This window comes from Populus alba, chromosome 14, assembly GCF_005239225.2.
Source record: "Populus alba chromosome 14, ASM523922v2, whole genome shotgun sequence".
NCBI lineage: Eukaryota > Viridiplantae > Streptophyta > Magnoliopsida > Malpighiales > Salicaceae > Populus > Populus alba.
The window spans coordinates 1,229,313-1,242,305 of NC_133297.1; the positions used below are offsets into that span (position 1 = coordinate 1,229,313).

The 12,993-nt window shown below is 34.2% G+C and overlaps 2 protein-coding genes across 3 annotated transcripts; both read right to left on the minus strand.

Annotated features, from left to right (window-relative positions):
• Positions 1–2,349: 2,349 nt before the first annotated feature.
• On the minus strand, positions 2,350–4,697 carry LOC118036949 (U-box domain-containing protein 30). Of its 2 annotated transcripts, none has more exons than XM_035042829.2 (2): positions 4,541–4,697; positions 2,350–4,404 (listed from the first exon to the last, which is right to left on the minus strand). In XM_035042829.2, exon 2 carries the CDS (start codon positions 3,988–3,990, stop codon positions 2,641–2,643), a length of 1,350 nt encoding a protein of 449 aa, XP_034898720.1. In that variant the 5' UTR covers positions 3,991–4,404; positions 4,541–4,697; the 3' UTR covers positions 2,350–2,640. The 2 variants fall into 2 exon arrangements, with proteins under 2 accessions (XP_034898720.1, XP_034898714.1); XM_035042823.2 differs by having other exon boundaries at positions 2,350–4,455; positions 4,541–4,689.
• Positions 4,698–10,450: 5,753 nt separating this feature from the next.
• On the minus strand, positions 10,451–12,158 carry LOC118036941 (lecithin-cholesterol acyltransferase-like 1). Its single transcript, XM_035042813.2, has 2 exons — positions 11,653–12,158; positions 10,451–11,417 (listed from the first exon to the last, which is right to left on the minus strand). The coding sequence occupies exons 1-2, from the start codon at positions 12,030–12,032 to the stop codon at positions 10,517–10,519; spliced, it is 1,281 nt and encodes a 426-aa protein (XP_034898704.1). The 5' UTR covers positions 12,033–12,158; the 3' UTR covers positions 10,451–10,516.
• Between the last annotated feature and the right edge of the window lie 835 nt (positions 12,159–12,993).

Sequence of the window (12,993 nt, forward strand, 5' to 3'; positions counted from 1 at the left end):
TGTCACAAGATAAAAGATAAAAGGAGTGTTTATAAATGTGACAGTGCTAATATTTAAAAAACATGGTTTAAATCATGTTTCCGGACACTGTCAAAAAAAAAAGATTCTAACCCGACTTAAAATCATGAGTTTATTAGATCAACTCATGAATTAATAAATAATGTGTTATTTATTAAAAATACTTTATATATATATATATATAAATTAAAAAAAAAAAAAAACATACTTTGAAGACAAAATTCATCGACAACAGGCGTGGACAGGTAATCTGAACTTGCCTACTCCTGTTTATCGCAGCAAAGGATAACATTTAAGTTCAGCACGCAAGGTGGTGACCACAAGCTCTGTATGTACGTTGTCACAGTGTTTACTAGTAGACAGGCTAGAGGGTTTGAGATTTATTGTGTAAAACAATGTTTTTTCACATTTTATTAACCTGACGACCTTCTTGGTGTGAAGCTTGAATATAATAATTATCGTCCACCTAGAAAGAGTTAAGACTCCAACTAAACTCGAGACACAATACAACTAATCCTCGTGGGATCATGCTCTTGCTTGTCAATAATACATTTTTAAAGCTCACACACCTACATATCGACAATTAGGTCAAGACAAGAAAACAACGAAGCTTCCTTGCATTTTTCGATCATTGATAGGCTACGCCACATTGAAATATCAAGAACATGGCCACGAAGGATCTTAGAAAACGATACTCCCATGCCTTCGAAGTTTGAACCAAATGATTGAATGAATAATGTTAGCTGAAGTTGGTCACAGTTCGCTGATCCAGAACCTAGCTAGTACGAGCTGGTAAGTTTCATTTCAAATAGGTCGTTTCTTTAGCAATGTCGTTTCAATAAATAAAAAAAATGGATCAATGCACCAACTTGTAGGTTGTCGTGCACCAAGCGCCATGCCATGCACAGAGCTTTTAGGCTGGTTTCGAGTACAAGTTGAGCAATGACCTGCAATACTCTGTATAGGCTATACACAGGATGCATGATTCGATCGGGTATGGTGGTGGAAGCTAGGAACTTGGCCTTAGGATGTCCACAGTCAATTTCTTTTTATAAAAAAAGCGAAGTCGACTGCTTTTGTTATGCTGTCGCTGTTTAGTATTCTCAAATATGGAATTCCAAAGACTGGCTAAATCCCATTGTTCTACACATTAATGTCCGGATAATATTGGTTTTCACTGGTTATTACTTATTGTTTTTTAAAGTAAATTTTTTTAATCTAAACATATATATAAAGTACATCATTGCCTGCTCTGCTTTTTAGGTTACAAGATTTCGTAGCGATTTTTTCCACTCATTTTTAATTTGTGCATTTGTTTTTGGGCCAAGGTGGGTGTCCGTGTGCATGCACTCGTGACAACAAAAGTGGAATCCAATGCCACCTAGAACCCTTCTTTCTCAGCTCTCACTTATCCACGTCCTGGCAGGAAACTGTACTTCAAGGCAGGCAATTTGGCAGATGTTGCGCGCTTTGATGTTTCCTTGAAATTTTGGTGACTCCTGGACTAGGCTTTTGCCCAGATGATCCAAAACCCGCATGCATTTGCTCCACCGTCTCTCTAATTCCATTGAAATCCACCAATATCAGATGTAGAAATACATTGCTCGATGAACAGCAACATCGACTTCAGCAACCTTATGACAGTTTTACTTAGCAAAACCCAAATTTAAGTTCCAACAATACTTCATGTGCCCATTCCCATCAAGCAATGTGGAGAAATGGAAGGGAAAAAGGCATCGAGTCATTCAAGAAATTAACTGGTACTCCTCTGCTATTACTATTCTTGAACAGAACTCAAAAGCGTGCGCATGCAAAAAGGCAGGCTTTAATTTAATTGCAGTGAGGAACTGACATCAAATTAATGTCTACGGGTTAAGCTTTTCCAACATACAAACACAGCTACAAACTAACAAAGGTTAAAACTTTCAAGAAAAAATACAGGTCGGAGACCTGATTCAGGTGTTTACTTCCACGATTCATGAGCTTACTCGGAAAGCAGATTGCTCACAAACCCTGCAATGTCTGAGTCACAGTAAACCATCAATTTAAACTGTAGAGAAAAATGCACTTAACCCTTGCAAAAACGCCATAGAACCCTTAAAACTAAGGGCGGAAAATATGGGGATCAGAGGGACGTTGAAAATTAGCTTCAACTACAAGAGAGAGATGCCAGGGCCCATCTATATCCGTTCCCTGTATCGCCCCACTTAACCCCTGCAAAAACTACATTACAGAGACCGAGTTCAAAGTATTGCTATCTTGACTATGGGGATACAATGGACAAGCGAGAGATCTGATCGGCGGCGGTTTGGCATAAAAAGAACAGCCAAGTTAACAACAACATAACCTCTTTGGTTATTATTAGATAATTTTGGTAAACCACCAGCTCATAGACAGTGGATCAATAACTAAACAATAAGCAATTAGCCTAAATCCACACTATGATGCTTCTTTCATGTAAAATCAATACAGTGTATCAATGATCTTTGATATATACAAGCGAGAGAAAAGAATACCTTAAAGTAACCCCATTTTGCATCATCTAATCCCGCCAGCTCAAGCCCCTTTCCATCTTGTGACAGTGGAAACGGATGGTATATATCACCAAATACTCATAGCTCTTCACTGTATTGTTCTCGTAAGCTTACACTCAGAAATGACAATGGTTGATGTGTAATTTAGACTACACAATTTCAATAGTTCAACCGACCGCTGCTTCAACTCAGGATTGCAACCGCTCTGTATTACAAGTAGTAGTTTGGCTGCCAAACCAGCCTCCACAGCGAGTGCAGTGCATTCTTCTGGTGCGAGCATGCAAACAGCCCATAATATTGACAATGCAAGCTGCATGCAAGCCTCCGAAACCCTCATCAATAACTTGACCACATTCGGTATTGTGCTGGCACAACCCTTCAGAGCCAATCTCCCCTCGGGAATGCTTGAAAGAACCTCCAGAATATAAAGTGCTAATTCCAAGCACTCGCTATTCAAACTTGGCAAAAGCTCCACCAATGGAGGAACTGTCCCAATGCTTACAACTGAGCCCCTAACTGATTCATGTGAACAAATACTCTTTAACAAACCAAGTCCAGCCAATAACCCGTTTGGGTGCCTCTTGTCTTTCACCAACCTCAACAGACCAACTAAAAGACTCAGGCTCGACAAGTTTTCATTCTCAAAATCACTCCCTTCCATCAACATTTCTATTAATCGGGTAACATTGATCTTGGTCTCGATAGAACCCTCATTCAACATATCCACCATTAAAGAAATCTTCGCAGGTTGCCTCAAATTCGACTTGGATGCAAAATCAATATCCAAATTCACGAGAATTCCAACTGCTTCAGACCCAACGGCATGAGTGGTAAAGGGGCCCAATAAAGAAGACACCAAGGCAGTCCCACCATTATCCAGCACAGCCTTCCGTGCCGTAGAATGTGCGGCAACAACCTGCCTGAGTTCCTTCAAAGTTTGCACTCTAGCTTGACCCTTAACTTTCTTCAGATTTTCCAGAAGCTCAATAGCCCTTCCTTGCACATCCTCTGATCTCTTCTTCATAGCCAAGAACTTCTGCGAGAACCAGCTATAAATCAGATGCTGCATAGTCCTGTTCGGCGTCACCGTATCATCCCAGAGCTCTTGCATTGTAGTGGGGCACGTGCAATGACCTAGAGAGAACCATTTGAGAATGTTGGATCTCTCGTAAGTCTGTCCTGTGCAAAGCGTCACCGGGTCTTCCATTGGGTCCAGCGAAATTGGACATATAAACACTGACGGTACTTCTATTGATTCAAGCTCTTCAATCATCTTCTTCAGATCCAATTTCTCCGCCACACCAGCACTAACTAAAACACCACCGCCAACACCGTCCAAAACGCCATCCTTAACGGCGGTTTCTAGATCTAGAACTTGCCCTCCAACGCCCACATCTAGCTTTACATTTCTATAGCTATTTGGCTTATACATCGGCATTTTTAGCAAAGAAAAACACTAACCACAATCCAACAAGAAGAGAAAATAAATCCAACAAAAGGCCCTAAGATGTCAAAGGAGAAGGCAAGGACTAATTAAAACATTAAGACCCATCACGTCCACGAGACAAGAAACGTGTGGGGAAGAAAAGGAGAAAAGGGATATATGGCATAAGGCATCTCTCTTTATCTCTTTCTATCTCTCATTGACATACACAAGGAAGAGTGACTATCAAAGGGGACAAATTTTCAACATTGTATCCTTTACCTTTGCCCTTTATCTGATCTCTTTCTCTAGTTAATACAGTCAAAGAAACATTCTTCCTCGTCATCATCAAAGACATGATGAACATATTATCTTCTTCTCTAACACTCAAGCTTTCTCACTCAACTCACTGAGAACCTCCCCTTGAAGCTGAAAAGCCAAAAAAGAAAAAGGCGAAAACTTCAACAGCCCATCAAGTACCTGAAGAGCTCAACAGAAAGTGAGTGTTGAAAAGCGAAATTATAACACTAAAGACATGGAAGAATGGGAAAACCAGGAACCATACCTAACTACAGTGCAGCGATACAGGGTAGAAGAGTGATGTGAAGGAGAAATGTAAATAAATAAAAAAGAAGCGACAGGGTAGAGTAGTAGCATATATCTTGAGCAGACAGTCTTCTCTAGTCTGTGATGCTGCTGCTGCTGCTGCTGCTGTTGTGTAGGGCAGGTAACAAGAGTATGAAATTATCAAGCACCCTTGAAATTTTCGCTAATGTGGGTCACCACTCACTCAAAAATCGAAGCTCGAAAGTAGTAAATTCGAACACATGCAGTGTACATACAATCCACTTTACTATTTGAAAAAGGATTCGTATTGCTAGATTAATATGAAATTCACGAGTCATTAGAGCAATTTTTAATGTTACGATAATATATTTTATAGCTTAGCGTCTGTTTATCTAACGTTATTTGCTGTGTTTTAAGTTAAAAAAACATTATTTTTTAGATTACTATGTTTAATAAGATTTTTAAGACAATTCTTGAAATTGCGGTCCCACCCTTGTTTGGATGCACCAGCAAACAATCCGTATTGGCAGTCATGAGTCATGTGCCCTTCAAGTTGAGGCGCGTATCCTACAGCCGCTCCGCTTTTAAGTTTCTAACTCCAAAATAGAAGATGGGATGAAAATTTTTGTCACACACAGTATTACAAGCTGGATTAATTTTCACATTATTTATCACATATATAAAATTATATTAATTAATATTTGTTTGAAACATTTATTAAACATTCCTAACTCATCTAAAATCCCCATTCTCTTTAGGGTGTCATTAGGGAAACTTACGATGCTCTCCTTTTTAATTTTTTTAAAAATTAAGTTTTATTTCATGCTTGCTTGTTAGAGTGTTATTGTGGTTGTTTTTTAAAGTATTTTTATTTAAAAAGTATATTAAAATAATATTTTTTTATTTTTTTAAAAATTATTTTTAAAATCAGTGCATTAAAATTATCTAAATACATTAACAAATATTAATTTAAAATAAAAAAATTTAATTTTTTTAAAAATATTTTCGAGACGAAAAACAAATAGGGATACAGCTACAGTGACACATTGAATACTTTAATGTTAAATTGTTTTTCTTATTTTTAAATCTGAAATTTGTAAAATCATTATTCTTTAAATATATCCTTTTTATATCATGTTAACAACCACACGTCACACCAAAACTTGTCGTGAGCTGTATTTTTTTATATCAGATAAAATATTTAAAATATTTTTGCTTTATGCTATACATCATTATTATTTAATTATATCTTTTATTATTAAAAACAATATTTGAAAGGGTAAAAGAAGAGCAGTCAAATCCACGAGACAAGAAACGTGTGGGGAGAGGAAAAAGAGAAAGGGCATAAAGATAGGGTCTGTGGTCAAAACAGTAAGTCTATCCCATCATGATCACATCAGCAATATAATCTCCGACTCTAATTCCAAAGTGGTGAGTGAAATAACTTCTTTTCAAGCTCAAAGAAAAAGTGTGAAATCATCAACTACCTAAAGAACAATCAAAACCGATTCAAAAAGAAAAGGAACGGTAACCCCACAGCTCAAATTCACCTCGCATTAATATGACGCTTTGGGATTACGTTAAAGGCTGTGTTTTCGAGAATATATATTAAAATATATTAAAATAATTTTCTATTTTTAATATGATGCATCAAAATCATTAAAAATTTTAATAATATATATTAATTTAATAATTTTAAAAGGTAAATATACATTTAAAAACATACTCAGACACAATTTCAAATGAAAAAATAAATAGCTTTAAGAACAGAAATTACTGCTCTCCTAAACCCGGTTGAAAACACAAAATTTGGACACCAACTTCCAAAAGCTCCATTTGTTTGTGTCTTTTTGTGGAGTGATACGGTGTAATCTATGTTTTTACTGTAATTATAGATTTGAAACTATAAATTTAATTGGAAAGTATTGCTTGAAACCTTCATTAAAAATATATATATATAATTTATAAACTTTTTAAAATTATAATCACAAAAATTAACATAATGCAAAACACACATTACTAGTTTTATAGCACTAGGGTAAAGAAAGAGAGATTGATTGAAATTGAGCTTCATAATTTGTTTTGTTTTATTTTATATTAGGATATCTTGGTCTTGTAATTGAAGTTATGGGTTTTGACATTTTAACTTTGATTAAATCGAGTCAATTTTAGATTTTACTTCCAATAGGTTATTTTAGTCTCCTAACCTAGGTCATGGATCCTTAAACATTGAGTTTTTTTTTTTATTGGGTTGTCCCACTCTTTGTCTTTTGACTCGGGTTGCATTTTCGGTTGCTTGAAATAGTTGACTCATTTTTTTTTTAAATTGATCTTTTTTATATAATTTTATCTTTCAAAATCATGTTTGATTGAGAAATAAACTTTATGATTTATTTTGATTTGCTTTTTATTGAGCTATCCTCATTTTATGACTCGAGAATAGTACATAATGAGTTAGCTTGTGTTGACTTTTCTCATTTTTGTATCATTCTTAATTAAAAATTGTACGGATTTTACTGATGAATACTGGATTCAATAAATTTGATTAAGAATTGAGCTTCATAATTTGTTTTAAATTGTTCTTTATGAGATTATCTCAATCTCATTATCATATTCATGAATATAGCAGATTAGTCCATGTAAAATCATGTTGTGTTTTTTTTTATTTATGTGGAGTTATTTCGATCTCATAACTCATGACATGAGTTTGGTGTATTGACTTAGGTTATTATTATTTTTATTATTTTTAACATGTTTTTTTTTTTGTTACTATTGTCCTTCATCATTAGACCTGCTGATAACCAGACTTTGCAATCTTGTTATAGTTTGATTTTTATGGGATTATCTCGGTCTTATGAACTGAACTGCGAGTTTGACAGGTAACTCGGGTCGCTTTTTATGTTATTTTTTTAATTTCATCATTTAACATTGGCTTGATTGGAAATTATGTTTTATGATTTATTTTGATTTGCTTTACATGCGGTTATCATGGTCTTATAAAACCGGTTCGCGAGTTAGATATGTCAACACGAGTTGATCAAAATCAATTAAATATATTGTTATGTTAACATGAAAAAAGATGTAATTCTGAAAAATATTTCGAGTTAAACTATTTTTTTACAAGTTATCTGAGTTGTTTTTAAACCCTCGAAGTCATCTGGGTTATATGTGGTTAGCTCTCAAATGGTTTATTTTTTTTTTCACTATAAAATATATAAGTAACACCTGAAAAAAATTCTACATTAATTTTTTTTTTACCCAAACTGCAGTATAGCATGGATTAATTATCTAGTTTCCTAAACCATATTTCATTTGCTGCATCCAATCCGAAAACTAACACCAGAAACAGTACGAATTACTAATTTTTTTTAGTTCAATTTATGAATGAACAAATTAATTATATTTTAATAAAATAATAATATTTCACTAATTCTTTTTTTAATATAGGTGCTAACCTGACCCGGAAGCAATAAAGCTACTGAAAACCTAGCTGTTCGACTTAGTTTTCACGGGTCGTGATTTTATTTAGTTCAATGAAAAACTTAATAAGACTATATGTATCTTAAATTTTATGAGTTTTATAGATGTTCGTGATTATAATAGTGGTTGTAGTTAAAATATTTTTTTTATTTTTTAAAAATTATTTTTAATATCAGCATATTAAAATAATATATAAAAAATAATTTTTAAATAAAAAAATTAATTTTTTTAAAAACACAATTTTAAACATAATTCCAAACACTGCATCGTCCGCAGGTTCGACTGCAGTTAATAGTTATGTATCTTATGCTCTTCTCTCGGGACAGGTAGTGTAACCAGACCATTGATGGAGACCTAAAAAAATGTGTGAAATGGAATGATTCATGTATTTGTCATGGAGATGCCTGGTTTTTATCTATTTATTTAGTACCTCGCGAAAAGAGAAGAGATCAGTGAGCCTTGCGATTCAAACCATCGGCAACTGTGCGCCGCACGTGCAGTCGCATCGTCAGCCACCTCGATATCCAGTCTCTGGATCAAGGAAATTCAAAGAAACCGGTCTCTCCGTGCCGGGGATTCTTGGAAGATAAATAAAAAAAACGAGCCCTGCTGCTTTTTTAATCTCCTGGGGAGGGGGGTCTGACTGGGACCGTGCCCATCGGTTTGGAAAATATAACCACAGTAAATCAATCCAGGAGGGAGAAGATAAAGATGCGAAAAAGCAACAAACTGAAGAAATTAGACACATAAATTATAGTGTTGTTGAATTTCTTAAGCTATAAATCAATCATGTGCATGACTGAATTGACTGGTAAAAGAACTTTGCATCATTAAAAGAGATATGATATCAAATTCATCGATTTTCCACGTCAAAATAGAATTAATGGAAGAACATAATCATAGTTTATAATCCATTTCTTGCTATTGCGATTCTTGATAATGAGTTGTAATTATCATTGATTAAATCTTTATTGATTATTTGGTAGTTTCAATCCCATGGGGTCCATCCATGGTGAATTATTCACATAGAAAATTATATAATAAAAAACCATAAATAATGTTTTTTCCAAATATTTCATCACTATTTAGAATTCAAGTTATTAAAATTATTGACTTTTAATTCAGTAAATATTCGAGTTATTTTAAAATAATGTTATTTTAACATTTAAAAATGTTCTTTCAATTTTTTTTTATGTAAAATCAGATTTTAACCAAATTAAAAAAAATTTAAATTAACTTACTAAACTATTTAAATTTAACTAAATTAATTTTCATTTATTTTTTTTAACCCAACCCGAACCCCATGCCGAGAGAGGTCTGATTACACTGTTTAGAATAATTTATTAAATAGTATTGATTTCTGTAAGAAAAAAATAAGGGAACTGGAAGTCTCGTGGGGGGTGGGGCCCACTGAGAGTGCCAGCTCAACTTTTAACAGGTTATCCTGTGTCTTGACTATATACGGAAGCCTTTGCGGTCTCTTGTTTGACCACTTTTGCTTGCTTTTTTGGGCTAAATCGACCATGACACGTGGCCCATGGGAATCGTGCGTCCTCTCTCTTCGTGCCATCCTCTGCCTCGCAGTTAATTATTGTTTGTTTAACTAAATATTTAAACTTAATCTAAAATAATTGTTAATGTGAGCAGCAGCTGTAGCAGTGGAGCTGTGGAAGAATTGTCTAGTAGAGATTTGACGAAAATTCTTTTGAGACAGTATACAGGTTGTCTTCACTGTTATTGCCCACTCGCTTTTCCTCTCCCATCTTTTTAATTATTGGATCATAAATCAGAACTAAATTATCGTTCCTAAATATTACATCATATTTATAGCCTCTTGGACAGAACAATAATTATTTTTTAAATAATTTTTTTATATTAAAATATATATTAATAATATAATTTTTTATTTTTTACAAATTATTTTTAATATTAACACATCAAAATGATTCAAAAACCTTAAAAATAAATTAATTTAAAATATAATTTTTTTAATTTTTTTTTGAAAAATAGTTTTGAAACATAGAAAAAACCAACGCAATTTGAAGTAAAATGCAGTGAAATGCCTTGTATTTACCGCAGTTACATTCTACATGGAATAAAGTATTGCATTTCAAACTAATCAACTCAGATTATATCGGGGGATTCAGTACATGTAATTTTACACTATTTAAAAAATAATTAATAGCATTTTATTAGTTATTTTTTAGATTTTACTTTTGAAAAAATAAAGACATATAACTAGAAAAGATAAATCATACATAAAAATATTATTATTATTATTTTTATAAGGCCATAAATTTTATATTCTCTTTCCTTTCCATTCTCGTCTTTTAAATTTAAAAGGACTCTATTCTATGTTTTTTTTCTCTCTTTAAAATAAACCTAAAAAATTAACAAATCTCACTAGCTACTCTCTCAACACGTTAGATTTTCCCATCTTGCTGGAAACTCATCTATGTAATAAATTTCCATCTATCCATGATAACAAAACTCTCTACAAGACTGAGCTGAAAGCATGAGAATTAATACTGTAAATTTCTCCTGTTATTTCAGCAAGTGCCGAATCATTTTGGAGAATTGAAGTGTGAGAAATCCCACCAATTCTAATTACCTTGAGGGGTTGATTTTTCTCATTGGCCCACAGTTTCTCAAGTGCGAGGAGGCTTGCCATGTTTACTGTGCCATCTCCATCCCCATAAACAACGTCCGGCTGCTCGTCAAAACCATTTTCCCCGTAGAATAAGGTCTCCGGTGTCCTAACATCACCCCCGATTATACATGTGATTGGAACCTCTGGGGCAATCAATTGCTCCATTAAAGGCAAAATCCGGGTTGTATAAGGATAAACCCCTCCGGAAAATCCAATGTCATCAAGAAATCGAGTGATTTCATGGGCTGAGTAAGTAGCATTTGGCGTGATAACAAGTTTTCTTTCACCAAATACTTTTGCATTAGGCAAAAGCCATGAGTTGCTTTCTGAAGTCCTTTGCTCTTCTCTTACAAGCAATGGATCAACAAAGGGCAGTCCTAGTGTATACCCTGAAGCAAATGTAACCATCTGCACCACTGTACCACCCCATGGAGTAGAAAGTGCAACAAAGTGTTTGATATATTTTTTACGCCAAGATATTGGGTTCTTGTTGAGAAGCTGGAGCACAAAGAGACCTCCTAAACTGTGGGAGACAATAATTACTGGCTTCCCTCCATTGTTTCTGGTTGCTTTTTCTACGAGTTCTTTCAAGTCCAGCAAAAACTTGGAACCGACCTTTGATGGGTGCCCTTCTGCAGCCAAGCCATACCGAAAATCATATGGGGCTCCAAATAGTGTTTCACCACTAACATATCCAATTTCTTCTAAAGATTCCACTAGTGGAGCCATGTATGCTGTGGCTCGCCTGCAATTCATGTAGGCCAAGCTAACCATGTTACAGAAATATATTGTATTGGTTGTTAAGATTTAAATTAGGATTGAAGGCAGCAGCCAATTAATTAAATATATCATTTCACACTCAATTAAATAAACTTTTTTTTACAATTGATTATAGAAATTAAACCTTGAATACTAATGTAAGTAGACGATATATGCCAATTTCAACACACCAAAATAAATATACAACACAAGAGGCTTACTTGAGACTGGGGTCGAGGTAGAGAAGGGACTGAGTGGAGCCAAAATGTAGCACTCTGGTTTCAATCCCAGGAGCATTACGGTAATCATCAGTATCTTTATCATAGAAGAGCATCATACGATCAGCAAAACATTGAGTGAATGGTGCTAACAGGACCCCGGGGTCAAACCATAGCCTGAACCAACCTCCCTTTTGCTTCAAGATTGGGTACCAATGGCAGAACAGGCTCGAGGGCTTGTAGCCACTGGTTAGTCTGGCCTCTAGTTGGTTTCCACCATTTCCTGGTACTAAGATCACGGGGTGGAGATTGCTGGTTGCTTGACACACGTAGAACATCATGGACATACAAAGTATTCCCAGCTTGAGCATCAATCTCTTCATGTCTTGTTTTCTACTAATAAGTTTCGAGCAAGAGAGTGAGATAGAGGAATGGCTAGGTCTTTATGTGCTCACATGACTTGCAAGTTTCAGAACCTTGTAATCTGTCCGAGGACCTTGAGGTGGAGAATGTGACACGTTGTAGAGTAAAGTATCGGTCCTGATTTATCCTCCGATGACCTCTCATTATTTTGTACAAGGCCCAAAGGGAAGCCCATCTTGAAAACAAACATGGGCTTGATCGAAGGAAAATGCAAACACTTGCCTACATGCCCAATTCACATGAGCCTACCCATGCAAGTTGAGGAACGTTGCTGGATTAAGGTGGAAGCAATTTACAAGCCTCGCTGATTTTTGTAGGTGGTGGAAGGTGGAAATGAATCCCTCATATTCATATTCATGTTTGAGGCTTTATTATTGATTTTGATTCAATGATTTAGATTAATTTAGGAAATAAAATAATAAAGAATTAAATTATTTCTATATTTATCATAAACTAAATCATGACCATTTAAATTAAATTAACTGTGTAAAATTAATTAATCAATACGATGTTCATATTGTTATGTAAACATAAAGAAATCTCAGTCCGTGTAGCTTCTAGGTTATGTTTTTCTTTTGTTTATATTCTTGGTGAATTAATATATGTATAAAAACTAAACACAAGACAACAATCTTTCATTTGAAAAATATTGTATAAATCACCAATTTATTTACTATTATATATTTTAAAAAAATATTACAGAAATACAAAACGCTTAATAAAACATACTATTACTATAAGACATTAGTCACTAGTCAGCTTGAAAACATGTACCGATAATTTATGTTGTTATTAGTGTTTAATTATTATTTTGAGATAAAAAAAATAAAAACATGTTTAGTTAAAGAATAAAAATAAAAATATAAAATAAATTTATTTTTTAAACAAGTTTCTGTATTAGACATATCTTTTCCATTTCAA

Coding starts and splice junctions, on each gene's coding strand:
- LOC118036949 (XM_035042829.2), bottom strand. CDS start 3,990: ATGCCGATGTATAAGCCAAATAGCTATAGAAATGTAAAGCTAGATGTG.
- LOC118036941 (XM_035042813.2), bottom strand. CDS start 12,032: ATGAAGAGATTGATGCTCAAGCTGGGAATACTTTGTATGTCCATGATG. Junction 11,418..11,652: donor TACCTCGACCCCAGTCTCAA/GTAAGCCTCTTG, acceptor CATGAATTGCAG/GCGAGCCACAGCATACATGG.